Source organism: Onychostoma macrolepis, chromosome 16, assembly GCF_012432095.1.
Source record: "Onychostoma macrolepis isolate SWU-2019 chromosome 16, ASM1243209v1, whole genome shotgun sequence".
Taxonomy (NCBI): Eukaryota; Metazoa; Chordata; class Actinopteri; order Cypriniformes; family Cyprinidae; genus Onychostoma; species Onychostoma macrolepis.
Window position 1 is genome coordinate 2,037,961 of NC_081170.1, and position 26,725 is coordinate 2,064,685.

Genomic DNA, 26,725 nt, shown 5'->3' on the forward strand with positions numbered 1-26,725 from the left:
AGAATATTTCACCCAAAAATGAAAATTTGCTGTAAATGAGCTCATTTTCAGATCATCCAAGATGTAGATGAGTTTGTTTCTTCATCAGATTTGTAGAAATGTAGCATTGCATCACTTGCTCAGCAGTGGATCCTCTGCAGTGAATGGGTGCCATCAGAATGTCAAAAAGTTCATCTCCTGTTGTCAATTCAGTTAGCTTTATTGGCATGACAAAAGCACATTTTGCATTGCCAAAGCATGCATAGGAGAAGAGAACACATACAACGGTGTAATTTGGAACAATATAGCAATTGAAGAAATAACATTGGAACAAGTAATATTAAAAGAATGACATTAAAACATATGGATACATATCGTATAGTAAAGGTTGTGTAACAAGATTATGTATTTAACTAATAAACGGAATAACTGAAAACAACATCATCTACAGTCATGTGTTGGTTTGAGTTAGTTATATATTTGCTGGATATTGGTTTCTTGGCCGTGTTTGTCCCTCAGGAGTTGGTAGGCTGCTATAAATCCTGCCGCTGTATTTGCACATTCAGATATTTCACCAAGAATGAAGGTGCGTTTTTCAGTTGGGGTGCAATTATTAAATTGGGGCTATTATTTAGTTTTTGAGATGGTAGTGGTTTCTGATGTGTTGGTATTTTGGGCACACTGTGAGGAAGTACAGCTCTGTTTCGATCTCTCGCATCAAAATCCAGCCACGTATTGGCTTGTAAATACTGCTTGATCTGTGCAGATTTCTCTCCTGATTCAGACCAGACCACTTTTTCACTGCAAGAAGTGTTATGGATTATGAACTCAATGTATTTTAGTTAAGTGTCTTAATGCTGGATTTGTTTCAGGTTTTGTCTTCTCCAGATGTTAACTGATGGACTGGAGTGGTGTGGATTATTGTGATGTTTAGACTCTAATTCTGACGGCACCCATTCACTGCAGAGCATCCATGAGACACTGATGGAATGATGCGTTTCTCTAAATCTGATGTAGAAACCAATTTTTTTTTGGTGAACTATTCCTGTAATCACACTACTCATAGGGAACTAAATGTCATGGCAAAAGTTGATTTTCAGAAATGAAAATGCTTGCAAAGACTTGTAGATTTAAATAGACTTGTCATTTACGGGAAGAGCTGCTCGTGATCTGTTGTGACATTCACTTTTATATGAACATATCTCGTTTTGTTATGCACCTCATTGTGTTCTTGCACAATGTCTATTGTTCTTATGAAGCTCGTTTGATTTGTTCCTCCACAGGCCTTTGCAGTGTTGAAATCCTCATATTCATATGGTTAGATGAGCACTATTGAGCATGACTGTCAGTCATGAATGTATGAGCGGTTGGATCATCTCAGCATCATAAAGGCAGGAATGTAATCTTATTACACTCTTTAAGTCATGTGATTATCTCTGCAAGCAGACACAGGGACACAGCACCGTATTCCATTAAAATGTCTTATACACATACAAGCTTTAAATTATTTACGTTTGCGCTTATGCATTTGGCAGACGCTTTTATCCAGAGTGACTTCCATTGCATTCAAAGTTTGCATTTTGTCACATGCATTTCTTGGGAATCAATGGTGCGAATCATTGCATGCACCATTCTGTACAGAAGTACATGATATTATTTCTCATAGTATTTTCTGTATGCCATAATAATGCAAAATTGACTGTGCACGCTCTGATAACAAATGGTATGTTAAAAACATTGTTTACTGCTTATTTCAGCAAATTTAGTAAGTCGTCCATGTGTTCTGTGCATGTAAAAAATGTGCATTGTCTCTCTGAGAGCAGTGCTTGATGAGGTTTTGATTCATGCTTTATACGGTTATCTTGATTTTAGCCAAATTGCACCCCATGGGTTGGATTTGTACCTTTCAGATGAAGTAAGAGTGGCGTTTTGGCTGCATGAGTGAAGCAAACATAATGTTCTGAACGCAAATCATGCCTTCAGATTGCAGCGTGCAGACAGGCTCATGTCGTCTAGTTAATTGAGCACTTAGAGGAGGTAAGAGTCCCGTCTCCCTCGCTGACTGCATATGGCGCATTAGATGGCATCATCAGTCGATTCACCGTTTCCCGCTGGTTTGGGTTTATGGCAGGTTCGCTGCACTCGAGCGCCTCCTGATTGCTGAATAATCACCATCGAATCTGCATTTGCGCTCATGAGATCCTTCAACTCAGGTGAAGTGCTAGTGGTTTTTAAAAATCTGGTTCATCGCTGATAGAGTTGGTTCATTTGTTTGAGATTGAAAATATAAATGTAGCTGACCTGCTCTGATAAATGTGTCCTGCCTGAACTGATTTCTGTCTGATTTCAGAATGAATGGCTCTAAATGTTGCTTTAAAAACTGCAGTTGATGGTTTTATGTGCTGCTGGTCAGATGTCCTCCTGTCTAAGCTCTAAACAGGAACTGCGGATAACTAACCTACTGTCTATCATGACATTTGAATAGCTGTTATTTCCTCCTCAGTGTTTCCATTTCTATATTCAGAGAATGCAAAGTGTGTATTCATACTTACCAGGTTAGTGGCAGTATAGCAAAAATTATCAAAAGTGATAGACCTTTATAATGTTAAAAAAAGATTTCTACTGCAAATACATAGATTTTATTTTTCATGATTCTTTGATTTACAGAAACTTCAAAAGAACAGATATCACGTTTTCAACATTGATAATAATCAGAAATGTTTCTTGAGCAGTAAATCAGCATATTAGAATGATTTCTGAAGATCATGTGACACTTAAGACTGCAGTAATGATGCTGAAAATACAGCTGCGCATCACAGAAATAAATTACAGTTTAACACATTCACATAGAAAACAGATATTTTAAATTGCAATATTTCACAATTTTTACAGTGTTTTTGATAAAATAAATGCAGCCTTGGTGAGCAGAAGAGACTTCAAAAACATTTTTAAAAATCTCACCAACTCCCAAATTTTGAATGCTACTGTAACGTATCTTTTTTTCGGCCTTGTCATTGTGTATAGTTAGGACACTGGATATAGATATAGATGTTCTGTGTTGATCTGAGTGTGTGAAACCTTCACGTGTGTGTGTGTCAGTCTAACACCTTCCTTGCCTTTATCTGACCCTATGAGCTGACGTTGTCACCTTGTCAAATTGTAGCATGTTTACGATCGTTTATAGTAGGACAGCGCTGACCTTATTTATTTTTTTTATACTAAACACCCGTTTTATTCTCCGTCCATCTGCTCTGCAGCACTGACAGCTTTATGAATTATAAATGTCTCCTCAGGACCCTCGCTTAAATCCGCCTCTCCATCAATAGGACTAACCTTCAGACGTGCCGCCGATGCATACACGTCTTTCTGTGTGTGAAATTCACACTTCACCACATGTTGATTTTTCTCTGCACATGAAAGTGTATAATGTCTCTAAACTCAGAATTAACCATTCGATCACACGGTATTGCAGACGAGCGGTTTCTGTGCTGCAATCCAGTTTCCAGAGGGATTATAGAACACAATCCAGATTAAACCCTTTCAGAAAACCTGCACGTGTTTGTGTGAAAACACCTTCCTCACTGTGAATTGTTGATTTGTGTTTTTGTCAAAATATAACATGCGTACTGTCGTCAGCAGCTGTCAATTCACTTTATTTGGTCCACATAAAATCCATTTTATTTTTCATTCCATTTCTTTTCCCAAATTTTGTGTTTTCACTTAATTTTTCTGAATGCATGGTTTAATTCAGTTTTGATTTATTAAAAGGGTGTCTAATTAAATTAATTAAACTTTTCATAAATTTAAAGATGACAAAAATTTCTAATTTATTTAATTATCTATTTACTTGGTTTCATTGCCGGAAAGTGAACCAACTCCAGCGTAAGGCTAAAAACCGCCCTAATGTTTTTAATCTGACTGAATTTGTATTTAACCTAACAATTCAATGGAAACATTGTAAGTTACTAATTATAATGCTTACATTTCCTCGGTTATTCAAAGAGGAGCTACAGAAAACAAGCAAAGAACGTTTACATTACCAAAGAACATCATCACTCAGTCCAGCCCGAGTTTAAAAACACTCCCGTTATAATAAGTGAAGCTGTCTACATTCTGTGATTAATATAGCTGCATCGCACTGTTTATGATGAGAAAATTGGTGAGTCAGATTTCAGTCTGTGCGCGCTGTATATTAAATGTGAAATGTGTCAATTATTACTTTTCTATTAAAATTGATTTTATTTGTCATTTTAAGATAAATTGCAAAGATGGAAAGCAGTAGTCTTGCATCCTCGTCACCTGGTTTGTGTTTTTGAGCAGATCAGATCAGCTCTCATACATGATCAGGAAATTGCAGGCCTAACCCTGCGGTATTGTTGTCTGTGTCTAGCCAGCGTTCTGCTGCCTGTGCGCTCGTCATTGTCTCAGCGATTTAATTTTAGCCCGATTACGTCAGTCACGTGCACACGAAGAGTGCGAGACCGTGTGCTGCCACAGACATGGATCTCATTCACAGAAGATGTGCGATTTAAAGCTTTAATAAAGACACCTGATGCTGCCGAGATGATATTCAGCTTTAGCCTCAGATCACGAACCAATCAGCATATGTAGGATATTGTATTTACTGACTGTGCATGAGAATCCAGCTGTGAGCTGAAATGTATAATTTCTTCTCTATTTTGAAAAATAAAACCTTATTTCTTAATGTTCACTATAAGTAAAAGAGTTTGGCTTCTTGAATGAAAAACTGAGACACTGATGCTTTCAAAACACTGATCTGTTTGAGTATCGCAACATCGACTCAACCAATGGGGTGAGTTTGGGGGCGGGACTATCTGTTTGACTAACAAAATCACCGATATGGAGAATGTTTGAGAAAATCGGTCACTATTTTGGCAGTTGCATGTGGTGATGAGCAGAAATTACACACTTCAGCTTTTAAAAAGTCTGTGCAAACGCCTCTGCTCCTCTGAAAGTTCCCAGTTCCTGATTTCATGCCTCAAGAAGAACAAAACGGAAGTAAATTTCCTCTTTCTCTGCGTTGTTTATCGGACTCTCAGTAGGTTTATTTTGGCGATCCTTCCCACCTGGGTCCGTTTCAATTACATCTGATTTCCAGGTACACTGCAAATGAGCACAAATGAGGTTCAGTCTTAGAAATGAAATGGGATGGAAGAGAAGCAGTTAAACCCTCGTGTTGCTTCCAAACTGTATGACGAAAGTGCATTTTTACTGTAAAGCTCTTAGAAGCACCATAAAAATAGTTCCTGTGACTTTCAAAATCTTCTGAAGTCATATGAGCTACTTTTATGACATTTTTATGGTTATGCAAATATACAAGGAATAGTTACAGCTGACTGATACAGCTGTTATTGGATGCATGATTAAGCAAAATTAAACCAAAATTGTGATTTATGGCTTAGTGTGATTTTTATAAATTATAAAAATAATTATTTTTCCTAAATTATAGATTTTTTTTTTCTATTGCACAGTGAAATCGTACAGCAGTAATGTTTTTGATTTATTTTAAAAAAATTTAGTAGTAGCAATTTATAATAAAAAAAATGTATTTACTTTTTTTTTTTTTTTTAATCCCACAATTTTTTTCAAAGTTTTGTAGCCCTACAAAGTTGGGTGACTTAATTTGTAATTTATCAGATTTAAAATCCCCCATATCATGCTACCCTAGTATTTATGCACAAAGTGCACTGATATTTCATTTCATCTTCTGTCTTAACATTTCTTTATTTAGCAGACTTTATCATATCTTTATATATATGGCTTTTTTTTGCAGATGAAGTTATTCATGCAGGAGAGAAAGCGATACAGATCTGTAACATGCTTGAGTGTGATGTAAAGCTTGTTGATCTTGTCAGTAAAGCTTGTTTGAATCTCTTTGAATGCCATAAAAGAGTGCGTATGTGTTGTAGGCCACTTGTCAGATTGAATATCTCCTCCACAGAATATTGTTTTTTTTTATCCTCAAGTCTGTTTCCTCAGTAGTTTCCTGCAGAAATCAACAGCTTCTGCTCTTTCCCAGGAGAGACTGAGAGTGCGAGCGCAAGTCTTTGCGTCTCTCTGCCGCTTCGCTTTACTCCGCAGACACCATCGTTAAATCCCGGCGAAGGCGTTCACGAGCTGCATGTGTGAACGGTGTCGATCTCGCTGTGACGGATGCTCAGACGCTCTGAAATATCCTGATTTCACCATTACAGAAGCTGGTTTGTCCGGCAGGGAGAGCCGATCAATAAAGCGGAGATGAAAAATATAGATGGACTGGTGCGACTGCCAGCACTTTTAAAGTTAAACGCTCCTGCTGACTGGACTTTTAGAAGCTGTTATAGTTTTGTGACAAAGTGTTGAAGAAATTAATTATATTTGTAGGCAAATGAAAGCTGATAAACACACACTGTGAGGAGGTTCAAATGTAATAGTGTTGATTTGTGTGGAATTTGATGGTTTTGTGATGGTTTGACTGGGTTAAACTGTACATTCTTGCATTGTTTTTTTTTTTATTTTATTTTTTTATACTTTAGTGGACATGTATAAAAATCAGCACTCAAACACAAGATTTATTCTGCTTTCTTGAAGGAAACTTCAAGATTAAATCAAAATTGTTCATTTTTCCTTCCCATTTCATGTTGTTCATTTTATTGCAAATGATGCTTCTGTGCACATTTTTCAAAAAGAAAAAGTAAATGTCTTCATCTTCCATCAAAATATAATATCTTTAGTTGACTTATATTTATGGAATATAATATAAAATGAATTATATATTTTGTAATGTCGTCAAATTTTATTTTAAGGTCCAAATCTCGCTATTAACAAACCATTAACTTTGACTTTTTCCTCAAACTCCTAATGTGCTGCTCATTATTAACAGTTAGTGCGGTAGTTGTTAAGTTTAGGTATGGGATAGGATTAAGTATGTAAAATATGGTCATGCAGAATATGTGCTTTAAGTACTAATAAACAGCCACTGTGTCAAAAACTAGTTAATGGTGAGAATTCCCTAAACTAAAGTGTTACCTAATATACTTGTATTATATTTTATTAAAACATGATTTAAATATTTATTATAATAAATTATAAATATATTTTTTAATATAATTATTGCATCTAATTCATGAAAGGTAATGTAAATATTAATAATCAATGTTTTGAGAGGCCTGTAGGTGCAGGGTTATTTTAGTATCTTTTGTTTTTATTAACTTTTTGAATTATTTTTATTTTCATTTTAGTTCATTTTAGTTATAAATATCAGCACTCACATTTATTCTGCTTTCTGGAAAACTTCAAGATGACTTCAAAATTGAAGCCTTTCCTATTTTATACTCTTATTGCAAATCATTATTTTGTGCACATTTTTCTAAAAGAAAATGTTTGTCTTTTATAACATTCCTTCAAAATATAATAACTTCAATTTTGCTATAACTAGCCTGAACAAGTCATTACAATTGATGAATTTTGCAACGTCAACACTTGCTTTGAATCAACAATGAACTGAATTTTTTTTTTAGAGCTGCTTTACAGCAGAATTTGAGTTCATCTCATATTTGTAGTTTGCATCATTGATTCTCTTATTTTCCGGTTTAATACTGTGAAACTGCTTTTAAACAAATAATGGTGTCTTGACTCGTCTGAAACCAACTTTTCTTTTGATGTCATGAATCACTTTTTTTTTTTTTTTTTTTTTTCATGTTGGCTTCAGAAGCAATGTTTGCTATTTACCAGTCTATTTCAAAGAATTTTTCTTTATTTTACTTTTCCACCCATCTGTTCACCAGATCCCATTGGAACAGTTTAAAGGGATAGTTCACCCAACAATGACAATTAGCTGTTAATTCACTCACCCTCAGATCATCCAAGATGGAGGTGACTGTTTCTTCAGTTGAACAGGAAAGAAGATTTTTAGCTGAAACCGTGGTGCTTGGTGATTCATATAATGCGAGTCAATGGCTATCTGCACTTTGAGAGTCAAAAAAGCCTAACAAGGAACACAAAATTAATACCTGTGGCTCCTGAAGATATATATATATATGAAGTGAGTCACTAGTTCGTTCAGCGTATATGCAATCATCTTAAGGCACTCAATGATGTGAAACGTGGATGTTTTACGTGTCTAAAGCGTATGAAGTGAATAAACTAGTCTTCACCAGCTCATCTTTTCACATAAACAATGAGAAACCCTAAAAATGTTCATTTCACCCCTTCATTCAAGTGTTTGGTTCACACGTGTGCAGATCAGCGGCTCATTAGTCTTCGGTTTGAGTCTAACTGTTTCTTCAGTTCAGTGACTCAGTGAATCAGTTCATTCATCACAGGATCAGATATACGGCGCTCATTTCCAGTCTGAGTCACTGTCAGGCGTCTGAAAGTGAGTTTTGATTTGAGTGGATCTGTGCTGTTTCAGATGATTCAGTGTGATTTGGTTCATCTAGTTCAACAAAAAGAACCGGTTCAAAAGAACGATTTGTTTGTGAACCAGACATCACTCCGGACCATTTCCCGAGGCTCTGGATTCCAGGTAATGTTGTAAATAATGTTCAGTTTCTTGCACAGACTGATCGTTTCGCTTCATAACACCTCGATATATCATCAGGAGTCACAGGGATTCATTTTGTGTTGCCTGATGTGAATTTTTTGACTCTCAAAGTGACCAATGCAGCCATTGACCTACATTTTACAAATCACCAATGATCACAGTTTCAGCTAAAAAAATATCATCTTTTCTGTTCAGCTGAAGAAAAGTCACCTACATCTCCGATGGCCTGAAGGTGAATTTTATTTTTTTTTTTTTTTTTTTTAATTTTGGGTGAACTATAAACAGGACATTGACTGAGGGATTTTCCAGCAGGACATACAGTCATCAGATCTCTGTTAAGCCTCTTATGTTTCATTCAGAACAAATCATGGCTTTTACACTCATGAATGGCTGTCATTCCAGAGTAAAGTCTGTCATTGCCTCTAAAGATTTAGTCGAGGCGTCCTCTCCTCTCATTGGTTCTGAGGTAAACATACTGACATGTACAGCTTGGATCAGAAGAGATGATTGTTAAGAGGAGCAGCGTGGTGTAGTTGTTGTATTGACATCAGTATCTGTGGGTGGGTGGGTGTTTATATATACATACTCACTCACTCACTCACTCACTCACTCACTCACTCACTCACTGGGCAAAATTTAAAAAAAAAAAAAGTGTTGCTTTGAATTCGTGAGTGCGAATTTGAATCAATTAACCACAACACACAAGGTTTTTAAATGGTATTCGAATTTGAATGACAAAGAAATTTCAGTTGAATTCCACTTCGTTTTAATTTTATTTAATTCAATTTATTACATTTACTTTATATTTATCAGTAATCTAATGCAATATTTGTATGTTCTTTTAAATATACCAAAACATTATTTAAATAATAAATAAATATTTTTACAATTGTATTTAAAAATATTTTTTTTAATTATATAATTAATACTATTTATTGCATCTAATTCATGAAATATAATGTAATATATATTATATTAATAATCACTGACTACGTTTACATGAGGTAAAGTTTAATCGTAATATTGCCAAAACCTAATTATAATCACATTAAGAGGTGCCACTTTTTTTTTTGGTAAATGCTGTCTGAATTTATTTTCCCAATAATTCAGTCAGCAAATAGATGTAGTGTGCCAAAACAATGACACAATATGCACAGAAATTGTTGCAGCAAGTTGTTCTTGCATGAAAACAGATGTGCAAACAAAATAAACAGAAGTTTGATTTTATCTAGCTTAGTGTTGGCCTGCAGCCTGCAGCTTTACATCCTCTCTATTGGAGTTTTTTTTTTTTTTTGGTTATTGTTGTCATGAGATGCAGGCGGTGGGTTTGATTGGTGATTTACCAGCAGGGGTAAATGCTCTGTTCTAGGGGTCAACCGATATGTGTTTTCAGGGCCGATACCGATTATTACAGACCAAGTAGACCGAGAACCGATATATGTCTGGTGTAAAAATTAAAATTAGTCTCAAAATTAAGAATAGCAAGGGCTCTGACAAAAACTGTCTTCCCTAGTGTTGGTTGCACTTCTTACTCTTGTTTTCCTCCATGTATCCATCTACAATAAGGGTAATATAAAGAGAGAGTTAAAAGTGGGGCCACTGTATGCTTCATGATTAAGCCTATGAATACTGTACTACAACTAAACAGCTTGGGGAAATGTAAGTATTTGGCTTCAATAATTTACATGTTCGAAATGTATGTGTAATAGCATAACCTCTCAATTCTTCATTCATTTTTTTTCTGATGACTAGATCATAACCTATAAGAGGTGACTCTTCAATTCTTCATCTAATGCACATCAATTGATTTAACTTAAAGAAGCACAATGTATATAATAAGTGTAAATAATTTAACTGTCTTCATAGCTCCATTGAAGTAGTTAAGAAGACCGCAACTATTTTAATGAAACTATAACACTAATAGCCTATTATAGGCACACTTGGTTCAATAGCCTATTGAAATGTCTGTTTCTGTCATCCTAATCTTGTCCTATGTGACAGTAATTTCCATTAGTTTTAATTTACAGTGCAGTGTAAATGAAGGCATAAAACATTAATTTAATTTATCTTTTAATCAAATGAAAGTTAAACTCCATTTTTTGGCAAACAAAGGGGTTTACTATTAAAATTAAAACATGGAAGAAATCCCAACGTGACTCCCAACAAATCAGAAGAGTGGTGGGCGGAGACTGCTCTAGGCACAGAGTGGTGAGGTTCCGGCAGGCTGCATCAGAGCCAAATAGCGCGTTTCAAAATTAATTATTTTATCGCCAAATCGGTTTTGAAAATGACCGATAATCATAAAAATGCTTAATATCGGCACCGATAATCGGTCGACCCCATCTCTGTTCCTTCAGCGTCTCTCAGGGCTCCTCCAGCGGTAATAGTTTACAGTAAATAATGCTCAGCGTTTAGTGACCGTGGCACAGTCTCTGGAGTCATTAAACCCGGTCGGGCTGTAATGAGAGAGGAGGGCAGGTGTCGAGTTTCTGCTGCGCTTTTGTCCATTTCTCAAGTGGGTTTTGTGTACCTGGTGCAGGTGAACATCGTTAACTCATTCTGCTCTATAGCCGCCTATTATTCTGAAAAATCAGTCTAATCTTCAACTGGTGTGCATTTCAGACCTTCTTAGTGTTCTTTAGGGATGGAAGTTTTATAATGTTGTAAATTATAATGGTTTTGAATGATTCAAATTCATCTTAAAGATTGGATGAGGTCAGTCAAATGTGTTTGTTTGAGTGACTCATAACTTGATCACACTCTTGCATGTTGCATAACCTGTAACTGTTCGTGGTTTATATGGCTTAGTTACGTTGTATTCTATGCATTTCGCATTGTTTTTACATGCTGTCTGTGACCCGCTAATGCAGGGTTTCCCAAATGGGGGTTCATGAGTTGATGGAAAAGCTAAAAATTAATTTAATTTTTATTTTGTTTTTAAAAAGGAGCTGCACAATTAATCACAATAAAACTACAAAATCATTTGAAATATTTTAGTCAACAACAACAATTAGTAGTAGTATTAATAATGAGATTATGAACTGTTGTTGTTGCTGTTGTTATTTAAATGTAAATTTAAAGCAATTAATCAACAGTTAATCTGCACCATTAATCAAAATTGAGCAATTTATTGAAAGAAAACACTTTTGAGTTATTCATTATTATTATTATTATTAATCTTAAAAAAATCAATTAACTGTGAAGCCTTTTTACATTTACGTTTTAATAATAATAATGTATCAATATTTGTTGTTATTATTATTATTATTATTATTATTATTATTATTATTATTAAAATCAATTAATTGTGAAGCCTCTTTACATTTTAATAATAATAATAATAATAATAATAATAATAATGTATAAATATGTTATTTCATTAAAAGATTTCAGGTTCATTTCCATTTTTAAAAAATTTGCATTTTAATTCAAATAAATAATAATAATGTTGTTAAATTAAAATTAGCATAAAATCTCAGGGATACTTGAAGTAAATATTTTACGCATAAGAGGTTCAACATTTCAAGATGTCTACATGAAGCGAAAGTAGCTAAAGTGTTTAGGTCCTTGTTTGGCAGTCTTTATATTTGTCTTGACTGAAAGATGTCACCAGCGTCTCCTGTTCCTCAATAGCACGTTTATGCAGAGGAGCCGCAGCGCATGTCGTATTCAGCCGACTGCTAAATTTTGTCACGAGGTGCTCACGGCTCGATGCTGTCACACGACGCTGCCAGTGAATCATATCATTGAGCGTGTTCAGAGTTCAGCTGTGTTTAGACCAGACAAACCCTCTGCTTTGTGTCTAGAGCTCAGATGATCATCTATTTCTTCTGGGTTTCATATGTGTTTCAGAAACGAGTTTGCGTGCGTGCGCGTGCGTGCGTGTGTGGTGCATCTACTGAGGGATTAACACACACACACACACACACACTGACGCTGGTTGTCTTTTTTAAGCTCTTTATCACGCTCCTGCTGTGTCCGTCCCAGAGAAACACCCGCACACGTTGAAGATTGCGTAGTTTTTCCAGCCAGTGTCCTGCAAAGAACGAGGCCTTTGAGTGTGTTTTTATGCCTAATTATAACATGGATGTGTGTGCATTTCATCGCTGTATACTGTGTTAATCACACTTGCATCTAAACTAACTTGGTCATTGTTGGAGTTGATTGGAAAAACTAATAATTCAGTTGAGTTTGAAATAAATTGAAATTAAAATTCAATTGAATTCAACAAATAGAAAAATTGGGTTTGTAAATATTTGTATTTTATTTATAATTATAATTCCTAATGTATGATGGAAAAACGGATAATTCAATCGAATGTATTATTATTATTATTATTATTATTATTATTATTATAATAATTATAATTATAATTCAATTGAATGTCAAATAAAATGGGGCAAAATATTTTTTTATAATATGATGATGATGATGATGATCATTTTACATTTTTTAAATTTTAATAAATTAAATAAATGCAGATTATTATTATTATTATTTTAGTAAAAATAGTTATTTCAATTAATTTTGCAAATTTTTTAAAATTGAACGTTAAGTTAATAATAATACCAAGGCAAAAACTTTTTTCAATAATTAGAGAAATAAAAATAATTTATTAATAATAAATGTGTATGATTGTCTCATTATTAAAGATTTGTTTTATTTGGATTTAATTGTGCAGCCTCATTTTTTTATTTAATTAAAATAATAATAATTAGTAATAAAAATAACAGTAATTATAACCATTATGCCTATTTTTGTATGTCTAAACTAATTTGATCATTAATATCACCGTCATTGCAGTAAGAGCTGCAGGTAATTAAATGCTGTGCTTTTAAAATCATGTTTTCTGGATTTTATTGAAAATCATTTTATTCCTCATCCTGCTCAGTGTATTACATTATAACAACTGTTGTGTTTTTCGCAGCATGAAAGCAGCGGGACATTTCAAATCAACATAATATATATGATGATGAAGAAAAACAAAAACGGTTAACAGATAAGATAACAATAATAACCCTGGTTCACTATGCTAACTAAAAAAAAGGTGAAATAAACATTTAACTGAAATAAAATCAAAAGTATACTTATTTTATTTCTGCTAGCTGCAAAGGCTGATTTTTATCATTTTTATTTAAAGTTCAGGTATTAAAATTATATAAAGAGGGTGTTTTTCTCTTCTTGTTGTCCTGGAAAATTATTATTTCAAGTTTAGTTAGAATCCACTCACTTGTGACCTAAAAATAATTGAAGGATGCATGCTAATGTTTTATTGTATTATTTTCTTTAATATTATGTGCATTAATAATGAACTCCTTTTTATTTTTTAATTTTTTTTAAATTTTCAAATGGTTAATAAAATAGTTTACCTTCTTTTTTTTTTTTCTATGTGTTGAAGTTCCACAAACTATTTATTGTAATTTTATAATTATGAGCTCAAGTTGTGGCCATAAACTGTACGTCTTTGAAAGACTTCTAGCATCTGTGAACTCATGTAATTTTGCTTTATTTCGTCTCCACAGGTTTCAAGTGCCCCGTCTGCTCCAAGTTTATCTCTTCAGATGAAATGGACCTTCATCTGGTCATGTGCTTGACAAAACCTCGAGTGACGTACAACGGTGAGTGTTTGTTTTCACCTGCTTATACAGCAGAAAATGGAGTCGCCCTGTAAAGACAGAAAGGCATACACAATGCTGTAATTATCTCTTCTCGTGGCATGTTAAGACCTGGCAGATGCGTCTCAGAATCAGGTTTGCTGATTTGTTGCATTGCATTCATGTTCAAACATCTGATTTTCCAACAGAAACATGCGGTGAAGTGCTTTATTTATCCTGAATAAAAGCTTCGGTGTTTGTGCAGTACTATCAGCTTTAATGCGTTTACTGTGTTTGTTACTTCAGGTAATTGACGTCTCTCATGTGCTGATTAGCACAGATATTAGGCAACTCACGTCTGATACTAGGTGATGTAGGTCTGCGCAGTACAAATATTATACCTCTTTATTTCATAGTTTTTAATGGTTCAAAATTTATATTTGAGCATTTTTCTCTAAAAGCACTTTAAAGAGTGTAATTTTTTTCCTCTAAAGGACTTGATTTATTATTATTATTATTATTATTAATAATAATAATAATAATATATTTAGATTTGTGTATTTCCTCAAATGACTTAAGTGGTATTTATTACTATAATTATTTCTTCTAAAAAATTAAATGTGATGTTTAGTAGTAGTATTAAATTGTATATTTTTGCATTATTATTATTATTATTATTTTTATTATTATTATTATATTATCATGTTTGTGCATTTCATCAAAGGTCTTAAGAGTGATATTTATTATTAAATTATTAAAAATTAGCATTTTCTCAAAGTGATTATTATTATTATTATTAAATTGATTACAAATCTGTGCATTTTCTCTAAAAGTGATTAGTAGTGGTAATATTTAGATTTGTCTGTAGATTGTAAAATAAAAAGTACATTTTTGGAATATATAGATTTGTGTATTTCCTCAAAGTTGTTTTTTGTTTTCATCAAAGCACATAAAAGAGAGAGGATGAATTTTGCAATTTCTCTAAAAGTTATTTTTATTATTACTAAATTATTAAAAATGTGTGCATTTTCTATAAAAGTGATTAGTAGTAGGGTAACACTTTACAATAAGGTTCATTAGTTAAACATTAGTTAATGTATTAACTAACATGAACTAACCATGAGCAATACATTTGTTACTGGATTTACTAATCTTCGCTAACGTTAGTTAATAAAAATACAGATGTTCATTGTTAGTATATGTTAGTTCACAGTGCATTAACTAATGTTAACAAGATTTTAATAATGTATTAGTAAATGTTAAAATGAACATTAACAAAGATTAATAAACGCTGTATAAGTGCAGTTTATTATTAGTTCATGTTAACTAATGAACCTTATTGTAAAGTGTTACCAGTAGTAGTAATATTTAGATTTGTGCATTTCCTCTAAAAGGACTTATGTTGGATTAATGTTGTTGGTGGTGGTGTTGGTTTGTTGTTCAAGATGAGGAAAGATTGTGAGACTATTTTAATGACATGCTCTTTAGGAAACTTAATGAGCAAATTAAAATTTTTCCAAGTACAATTAAAACCCATGTTGCTTATTTTTATATCACCAGCAAAATGATCGTAAATAACTTGTTAAAACCACGATATGGATTTTTTTTTATTGTATTAATTTTTTTTAAATACCCAAAAACCACTAGAACAGTGTTATAACAACACTTCAACACACTCAAATGTATCTGGTATGATAAAACAGCGCTGTTTAACCTCACATATGCACGACCGGATGAAGCGGAAGCGCTTGACTGTGGCATAATAAAAGCTCCGCTGCTTTCGAGCCGTGTATTGTGCTCGTCCTTCATTAGCAATCGCTCCAGCGGCCTCGTTTCGCTTCCTCGACTCCCAGCCCCACCCTGCGTCATACTACAGTGACCTTAAGTCTTTAATACATTAGCAGCTCATACATGGACATGATTGCATCGGCTGTGGGGATGAAGACAACAACTCCCATGATTCCACACTCAATCACAGCGTCATCAATCTACGCCTTCGTTTCTCGGTTTGTTTTGAAAACTTACATATTGTGCCTTTTAACATCTTAATTATATCTGCTCTGGCGTTTTGAGTGGAATTTGTTTAAAATATTTATTGTGATTCTAGTCAAGCCAGGCGGAGTCTTTGGTTTAGTCCTGGTTTTGTTCTGAGTGTTTGGATGGGTGTCCGTTGCAGTTGTATATGGGTTTTGTTTATCGTTGTTTGTTTTACAGTGCTGTGTATAGCTGGTGTCATATTAGAATCTGTTCAGATATGAGTGAATTTGTCCCCTCTTTCCATCTGAATTATTTCCTCGTCTTGTTTTTATAGCCCTTTGTCATGTTTTTAGTCATCGTCAGTTTCCATAAACTCAACGGGACAGCTAGAGTCGTCCGTGCAGCTGGGAAATGAGCCAAAGCCAGAGACGATGGAGTGAAAAATCTGATCTGAAACAACACCAGATTCCAGCGGTTATAGAGCCGGCTGCCACGGGGAAATCACTGACGCCTCGATCGTTTACAAAGTAACAAAATTACTAAAAAAAATACGTTAACTAGGGCTGTCAAATAATTAAAACATTTATTCTAATTAATTGCACAATGTGCAGATTAATTCATTTAATTCATCGCCAATTAACTGCACATCAGTTTTGGCTGAGAAATTACCCCAGAAGATTGTGTTCAGTGAGAGAAGCATTGAAGAGACATTATAATAAATGGGTATTAATGTGTTTTTTTTTTTTTTGAAATTACGTTATTTAAAAAAATTAATTGAGTGAGTTATCTAATCACTCACTCAACCTATTCGTTCAAATAGTTGATTTATTCAGAAACAAATTAAAACTGTCTTTATGAATGAGTCACTGAATCATTGACTCACTCGATTCGTTCAAACAGCTTAGGGCTGCACAATTAATCAAATTTCTAATCGCAATTACAATTATCGATGCCACAATTACGTAATCGTTCAAAAAGGCAATAATCATTCAAAGTACACTTATGTTATTCTGAGTGCTTAAGATGTTTTTTTTTTTCTTTCTACAGGTGATCTTAAAAGTTTTTCCATTTGTTTTATAGTTTGTTTAACATTTATAATAGCATGCATATTTTTTATAATTTATAGAAGAAACCAATCCAATGAGTAGTTGACATTTGAGGCTTAATACTATAGAAAAGCAATACGTTTTTCCGTTTAAATGTTTTCAGCTTGTTTATTTTCATATAAAAATGACATGCAGTTGCTTCAAACAATGGTATAAACATCATTCAATGTAAATTGTGTTAATCGTAATTAATAATCACAATTACAATTTCAAGCGAATAATCGACAATTATGATTTTTGTCATAATCGTGCAGCCCTACAACAGCGGATTCGTTTCGAAAATGAAGCAAGTGGCTGTTTTTATGAACGAGTCACTGAATCATTGACTCACTTGATTCATTCAGAAACGTGGATTCATTCAGTATCGAATCACTGCTGTGTGTCAGAAAGGCACAATAGTTATGCTCTGGCTTTGATTGCAACTTTTTTTTTTTTGAGGAAAACAGCACTAATTATGAAAGGGGCTCTATAATATTCTCTTCTTGAAACTGGTTTGTGTTTCCTTTCCCTCCAAACTCTGGAGTGGTTTAGTTTTCCATGACTCACTGGTGTTTTATGGTTGGAGGCCGTCTGTGGAGCTCCAGCAGGTCCGCAGATACCCGGCTGTTGGGTTTGTTTTTGGCTGAGGATGAGAAATGCCCCCCTGCCTCATTCTTCCTCTCATTTTGACGACAGCAGCTAATTTTATCTTAGTACATGAACACAACAGCATATAAGTGTGTAAATAAAGCAGCTCTGAATAAAAATCAGTGGCTTTGGTAGAATAAGGATGTCTGTCGCTAAAAATCTCTGTGCATAATAGCTGTATAATCACATTCATCCTCACGTAATGTTTTCTGTTTAGCTAGTTTTAGTATACTGGTAGTAGGTGGTGTATTGAATACCATGCAGTGTTAGCTAGTACTCCATTCCATCCGCAGCACATTTAATGTCCATAATGTGATGTATTTCTGAGTGAAACTTGAATATTCAATGATTATAAAAATGGTTATGAATATTAGTGGTTAAATTCATAAATTATCTGGATGTTATATAGTGAACAATTCATCAAGAAAGCAAATAGACTTAATGGCAGCTTCTTGAGTTATGTAAGCTTTAGAGAGAGGTGTGTGTGTGTGTGTGTCGCTGTGGGGAGTTTCTGAGTGTTTGTGATTTGGTCCAAACACCAGATGCATTGCTCTCCCTGCGGGACCGGTCTCAACACATGGCCTTTGCTGCTGATCTGGGACACACACACGCTCACACACGCGCACACACACACGCACACACACACACACACACACACACACACACACACACACACACACACACACACACACACACACACGTGTATATACATGCTCGCTCACTCACTCTCTCACTCACTCACTCACTCTCACTCTCTCACTCACTCTCTCACACACACACACACACACACACACACACACACACACACACACACACACACACACACACACACACACACTCACACTCACCTACACGTAGAGCACTTGGCAGTGAACAAAGGCACACATGATGAACAAACCGCTGTAGTGTCCTCACTTCAGCTCTCAGTCGTTTGGAAGGAAGCACTAGTCAGACGCTTGCCACATTTATTAAACGCACTCAAAAGCAAAGTATAAATTAATATTATAATATTTTAAATGGTAAATATATTTTACATTAGGATTGTCCTATGTCTTATGAGAAAATTTTAATGGTAAAAATAAATGTGTATTAGCTTTTTAAATCTAATTTAAAATATTTACAACGTATTAAGTTCTACACTTATATAATTAGTCATTTCTAAAAAAAAAATATATAGATATCTTTATTACATTTATGTATTTAAATTCTAAGTAGTAGAATTAGAAGAATTATTTTTTTATTTATGAGTAAATATAAGAATTGACCTTACATTAAGTATATAAATAAACACACATACTTTAAAGGGATAGTTCCCCCAAAAATGAAAATGTGATGTGTATCTGCTTACCCCCAGGACATCCAAGATGTAGGTGACTGTTTCTTCAGTAGAACACAAACGAAGATTTTTAACTCAAACCGTTGCAGTCTGTCAGTCATATAATGCCAGTCAATGGGCACACAATCTTTGAGAGAGAAAAAAAATGCACAGACAAACCCAAATTAAACCCTGCGGCTCGTGACGATATATTGATGTCCCTAGACACGAAACAATCGGTTTGTGCGAGAAACTGAACAGTATTTTTATCACTTTTTTTACCTCTGATACACCACTATATCCAACTGCCCTGAGCGCGTGCACGGCATCCGGTGCGTGACGTCTGTATGTGCTCTGGTGTAGAATCGTACACCTCAAGCGTTGCTTTTATACGATGCTGTGTAACGTTTTAAAGTTTTTAAAACTGCTGTTCGCTTTTATTCTGTTGCACTCCAGACTTTTTTGATGGCATGAATGTGTGCATTGTGACTCTTCTGTCAGCATGCTGACTCATCTTTAAGCTCCCAGCGTTCCCATGATGCTCAGCGGCTGCGTGCGCTGGTCCGGTTGCGATGCTCGGCCCGTGAGCCGCGTGGAGAGTAAGCGGATCCCAGCGGTCTGTGCAGCATGCAAACGCTCTGGCAGTGTGACGGGAAATCCCTCAGAGATCGAGAGCGCAGGAAAACAGGCTCTGAGAAGCAGGGCCAAATCGATAAGTGTCTGCTCTTGAGTTATCATGAGCACAGCGCTCCGTTCAGCTTTAATTAGCCCTTCAGCTGACTGGGCTGCTGTGTGCCGCATGCAGATTCTGATGCTGCCATATTGAGATGATCAGTGTTCATGAGCCACTTAATCAGAGCTGACAAACCAATCGCAGCTGACAGCCGTATCAAGCCTCACTGTGGAAAACAACACACGGCTCGCAGTTTTCTTAACTTCAAAGGTTTGTTGCAACTGATTCATTTTAATCACGGTTTCTACTGTTACATAAATTGTGTTTTCTTAATTTAATCATGTATTTATTTATATTTATCTACTTATTTTGGGAAATTGTTTTGTGTATATACCTTAACATTTTTATATTTAATTTATAAATACAAGATTAGTTAGAAATAAATTGTTTATATATTTAATACTTTATGTATGTTTCAGTGTTTCATCTGTTGTGAGGTGAATCCTGTGTTTATCTGTAGTTTCTCTGGTCTGTTTACCTGTTCTTTCTGAGCACATGTGCTAAAGCAGCGCTGGTCAGTTACGATGGTAACCGGACGGTTTGATCTCCTGCTCGGTGATCCGTCAGAGGCGTGTTAATTACCACACATCTGTAGCGTTCACAGGCCTCCATCAGCAGCCTGTCTTCAGTCCGGCTGAAGCGCTCATTTGTAAAGCCGTAGAGAAGAGCGTCACCATGCCAACCTCACCTCGAGCGACCTGTGACCTTTAACTCGGCCGTCTGACGTGAGCTCGGATCAAACACGGTTCAAGCCACGTTTGCTTTCTGTTCTCGGGACACACCTTGATTTTTCATTTGCATTTTTGTTTGAACATTTTTGTTTTATTTTTTTATGTTTTATTACACAGCAGTGAATGAGAGGGTACCACAAATATATTTTTTTGCGTTCCTGTTTGCTCAAATAGCAAAAGAAAAACTCCACGATAGTGTGTTCAAGACTTTCAATCAAAGGAAAATAATTGAGAGAGACTGATAACAGCAGTCAGAAGAGAGAACGATGTCAAATTTACCGTTGCTCACATTGACACTGCATTAGAAACACCCTCGCATTAGCGTTAACTTTTTTTTTTTTTTTTTTTTAACTTGATGAAACGGTGATATAATACAAAGTATAGTGTTATAAATGTACGTACATTTTAAAAAAAAAAAAAAATATTATAAATATTATAATATATTATAAACTTTCAAGGATAATGATGATGATGACTGTTGAAACGCGTCATCAGTCTTGTGAAAAGGGTCCATACAAGTACTTGTTTTAATAAAAAAAAAAATATATATATTTTTTTTTTTTGGAAACAAGAAACATTGCAAAGGAAGACATTGAGGAAAAAAGGTGATTATATATTATATATAATTTATTTATTTTATTTTTTTTTTTTTTATTATATAGTTGGATATAATCTAGATTATATAATATAATCTGGCACCTCTGCTATAAAATGACATACTCTTTCTGCAATCATTTTTTATTCACTGAAAAAAATGGTGTTGGATTTAATTAAAGAATATATAAGAGTTTTTACTCAGAAATTGCTAGTAAATTTCACAGAAAACGGCAAGTAACAAACACATTGAATTAACATGGAAGCTTGTTTCCATCAAGGCATAAAAGTTAAAAAATTGAATATTTCATACAATACTTTTTTTAATGCAATTTGTAGAAAAAGTAATTCTGAAAAAAATGATTTTATAAGGAAAAAAGTCCGAATTCTGAGTTAATATTGTAAAATTCAGAATTATCTCAGAATTCTGACTTTTTTTTTTTTTTGAGAATTTTCTGAAAAGCCTGAATTGTGGAAAAAATTGGTTACTTTTTTTTTTTTTTTTTTTTTAATCCTATGGTGGAAAAGGCCTTCCATAAATTAAACATGAAATTAAGCAAAAAGTCTGAAATAATACACTGAAAAAATTTGTATGAAAATTATTTTAACTCAGAAGTTGCTAGAAAATTTCACTTTTATTTTTTTTTTTTAAACAAAGAAACGGCAATTAAAACATTCAATTAAACATGAAATTTAAGTTGAAAGGCTGAAATAGTATTTTCTTTTAAAATGCATTGCAACAATCTTTATTTTGTTTACTTCTAGAACTCATTTTTAACTCTTCACTTCTAGTACATGTGCCGTTCTATCTGTGGTGTGTTTCTGAATGTTGTGGTGTGGTCAGTGCTGTAAGTAACAGGATTAAACGCTCTGATGCTGCATGTGAACGGCTGTTTGTGAGCTCGTTTGTCCATGTGAGACTGGAGAAAGTGCTGATTCAAGCTGTTTTGCACGTGTGTTTTCTCTCAGATGAGGTGTGTGTGTGTTATCAGTGAAGATCTCCTCCTCACGCTCTCAGAACGTGCATGAGCCTGCCGCCTTCAACATACTGTACGTGACTTGTGATGAATGGTCTTACAGAAAGTGTCTTTTTTTTTTTTTTTTTTTAGATGTTTTTGTGCTGCATTTGGTTGGCTTTTGCAGCTGTGGGTTTGTGGATGAGGTTTATCAGCAGAAGAAATGCTCCGGATGAACAGAGATGAGAGATGGAGATAGAGAGAGAGCGGTAATCAATACTCATCTTTCTCGTAGATACAGACCACAAAAAGAAAAAGGAGAAGAAAATCTGCCAGCGCAGACAGACTCAATGCTGAGGGTTGTTTTTAGTTGCACTTCTCAATCACTTATTTAAAGGCTTCAGCTGATGGATATAATTAGATTAGAGCTCGACCAACAATGTTTTTTCAGAAACCAGTACTGGTGTCTAGAGGCTTACAGATGACTGACTTCACATAACGGAGAATTAAACCGAGCATAATTTCACTAAAAGTGACAAAAATAGCCTATTTAAAAATGGTTGGCCAAAAATTCCCCTCCTGTGATCTTTTTTTTTTTTGTGTGTGTGTTCTTGTTGACAAATCCCAAGAATTTTGTCCAGGTCATACTCAAAATCAACAGAAAAATTTTATTTTTATATATTTCATAAAGAAATTGTCCATTATAGAATCATTAATAGAAATAATAAACACATTATTTTCATGACAATTAATCTCACTCTTCTCATGGCTGTAATGCGTTTTTTATCATTCATTTAGCATAGAGGTGGGCGTAATGGCAAAAATCTTTTTTTTTGTTTTTTTTTTTTGCACGATTCTTTGTGAACTATCCCTTTTAATGCATGCATCTAATATACAGGCACGCATTCGTTTTCTCTCAACTGTTTACTTTCATTTTAGACCTAATCAACTGAGTCTATACTGTATGTGTTTTGACAGTATTAGCGCAAAAGATAACTTGGTAACTAACTTAAAGGTAAGATAGATAGACTGTGCGCTGTAACACGATACTACGATATTTCTTCAAAAGCAGAACGTGGAGACATTTTCATCGTCTACAATCAAAAACCGTCATATCGCACACCCCTAAATTAGCAGACTTTATTCACAGCGACTTACCATTGCGGAAAACAAGCAATTGATGCAAAAATTACAGGTGTTTTAGTTTTCCAGTGTTTTTTTATAATTCCTGTTATTCACAAAGGTAATTGAACATAATTTATTACTGCAATAGAGTAAATATACTAAAATACAATAATTAATTTTTTTTTATAATTTTTTCATTTGGTCTTTATTTAATTGAAATATATTTTGTATTTGATTAATTTATTTAATTAATTTTATTTTTAATTGGTTTGATTTTAACATCGTTTTAACTGATTTAATAAAAAAATAGGCGGTATAACAAATACCATTATGTACAATTACTTTATAATTCAAATATTATATTATTGATTTGCACCACAATGCATCTAATGCAAAATTAAGAATTTTATTTTTAATAATTATTTATTATTATTATTATTATTGTTGTTATTAAAGTAACTTTTTGGTTGATGTCTTAATGATCCTATTTTCTTTAATATTATTTGCATTTTCCTTTTGATTTGAGGTGAATGAGCTGGACGGGTCTCTGCGTCTGGTGGATGTGAGTTGAATAGCACAGGGTCATTGAATCATAGCATCATCTGAGCAGCGAGGCCAATCAAAGAGTCACTATTAGAATATTAGGCATCCCTTTCTGACTGAACAAGAGCAAAATAAAGACCCGTTGACACAATCAGCGACAAACTGACCTGAATTCATTCGTTTTCACTGACCGATGTTTCCAGTGAGTTCAGATAAGTTTAACTTGATGGAGAAGTTCCTGGTTGCATATGATACAGCTTTGCTCATGTTCAGGGAAGTTATGGATGGGCTTGTGTATGTTGATGTGTGTTTGCGTTTGCAGCACGTGCAGCCTCGGCGTGTGTGTTTGTCATGTTTACGCTGTCTCTCCATGGCTCTGTTTGTTCCCGTCACTCTCTGAAGGTCACTGATGTCACGAGTCTGTCGGTTCTGATCGAGTTCAGTCCACATTCCGCCAGTGTCAGAGTCACCGACACCACAGCTGAGCTCCGCTTACATACACACACTCACTCACACACACACACACACACACACACACACACACACACACACACACACACACACACACACACACACACACGCTTTCACACACTCACGCACACATGCACTCGCAGCATGTCGCCTTCAAGAGTTTCTCAACTGCACCAACAGTCAAAAGTTTAACTGCAGTCATGATCTTGTCCTGAAATGATCTTAGCTTTAGATCTACAGTTTGTTTATTTTAATTTTATTATGGATTGGTTGTAGCAGTGTCAAGTGTGCATCATGCATGTTCCTCATACACACTGTACAAACTTTTGACTGGTGTTGTATGTTTATTACACTATATACACTATATTATTATTATTATTATTATTATTATTATTATTATTATTATTAAAATGTTTGGGCAAAGAAATCCCCTGAAGTGATTTTTATTTACTGGCAAATCCCGTGAAAAGGAATCACAAAACAAAAAGAAAAATGTAACACACTATATATTTCAAATATAATTTAAAATGTCCATTTAGATGGGGTTTTTTCTTCTTTTTTGTAATTCCTATTTTCTCAGAGGTAATTAAACCATTTTTATTGATTTTTATTTTTATATTTTGAATGATTTATTTTATTTTGCACAAGTTAAAGGCAGTACAACAAATACTACCATAATATACAAATAAAAAATAAATTCATCACTCTGAGAAAAAGATTTTCTAATTTTTAATTAAAGTTTGCAGCTAAATGTACTTTAATTTTATGAAACTTAGATTTTGCATTTTCCTTTTTGATTTTGGGTGAATATGACCCAGACACGTTATTGACAGGTTTATTGAGCTTCATCTCATCTTATGTATTTAAGACACATTTATTGATTTTGACTCTGGTGTGAAATATGAGGCAGATTTGTGACTGACAGGTGAGATTCCAGCTCAGCTCTTGGTTTGCTGTGTTTTCCATGTGTTCCCAGATCTGGAAGGTTCCCAGTGGGAATTGGACCCTGTGCATATGCGGTCATGCGGTCAGTCGCTCAGAGTCCATGCGTCGCTGTCATCTGCCATCTCCTGTGACCTGGCAGCGGGAAGCTTCGTCTGATATTACGTAACCGTTAATGGCTGTGTTTATTTTAGCCAGCGAGTGTCGCAGATGTCACAGCCTCGCGCTTTAACGACATTCACGGCCCTGATACGCATCCCTGCAGATTACTCAGCAAAACAGCCTTAATATCACAGGAATACTGCGGTTCAGTACAGAGCTGAGACAAAAATACATGCAGCATTTTCATCTCATTTGAATCTAATTTAAATATGAAAATAATTTATGAAGTAGTGCATAAATGCACGATATAAAAAATAATTTTTCTTGTGAAGTGCTTTTCCCAAAACAAAAACAAAAAAAACAACAGCTCATGCATTTGTTTAACTTTTTCCTTCAGATATTTCTCCTAACATTTCTTTTGTAGAAATAAATGCAAACCCAAATGACTCAATAGCTGTCATTCAGTGAACTGTGGAGAGATTCAAAGTCTGCAATCAGAAGTCAATTTGAGATCTCTTCTGAAATGCATGCGAGATTACTTGGGGTTTCCACAATAACGATTCATAGCTTTCAGTCACATGACCTGCTCGAATACCTGGAGGGCTAAACATCCATAGAACCGCAGCGCAAGCCTGTCAATTTTCCATCTGTTTCCAAGCCGCAAATATTTAGATCACATCTCAAAAGAATAAAACAAAGCTGTCAACAAAATGCAAGTTTTGGCCATTTGCAATCCATATTAAGCACTCGCCGCAATATTTCAGTCACTAAACAGTGCGATAAGTGTTTTTTCACAACATTTTAAAGTGCCTTAATGTATTTAAAACTGATATTAAAAGATCAAATTCAGTACACACCTTATTGATGACGCATACTTTTCATATGCAAGCAGATGAGCCCACAATATGAACGCAGTGCGCTAAATGGTTCAGTGTAGAGCTGCATGATTCTGAATAAATTGAATCACTTTTTTTTTTTTTGGTCTCAAATAGAGATCATGATTCTCTAAACTAAATGAAACAATGTGTTACAAAATATGAATTGCTACAGTCTAATTAATTTAAATGAATTATTAAACATTTTAAAATATATGTATTTAAAATCATATTTATTACAATTTATTAAATTTAATATTTAATACAGAAAATATTAATATTAAAATTATGAAAGTGGTTTGAGTGAATGATTCAATGACTTACTCATAAATACCTCACTTGATTCGTTACTGGATTATTCAGAGATTTTTGAACATCTCCTAAATGAATGATTCAATGACAAATAACTTTGTTTCGCTACGTAGCGGAGAAACAATGCAGTCGACGCAAACATTATTTGAAGCACCAGTTACTTTCAAAAGCCGGGATTTGCTCGATTTTGATCGCAAC

The 26,725-nt window shown here is 34.4% G+C and overlaps 1 protein-coding gene and 1 long non-coding RNA gene across 3 annotated transcripts in view; one reads left to right on the forward strand and one right to left on the reverse strand.

Annotated features, from left to right (window-relative positions):
* The window catches only part of znrf2b (zinc and ring finger 2b), a 45,237-nt gene that overhangs the window by 12,558 nt on the left and 5,954 nt on the right, over positions 1–26,725 (forward strand). For both annotated transcript variants that reach the window (XM_058747261.1, XM_058747262.1), the window contains exon 2: positions 14,047–14,142. In XM_058747261.1, the coding sequence (XP_058603244.1) occupies positions 14,047–14,142 (96 nt within the window). The remainder of the gene's footprint in view (positions 1–14,046; positions 14,143–26,725) is intronic.
* LOC131522046 (uncharacterized) lies at positions 2,630–20,010 on the reverse strand. The gene is made up of 3 exons (XR_009266431.1): positions 19,426–20,010; positions 19,177–19,291; positions 2,630–5,103 (listed from the first exon to the last, which is right to left on the reverse strand). It is a non-coding gene; the product is annotated as an uncharacterized LOC131522046 (long non-coding RNA).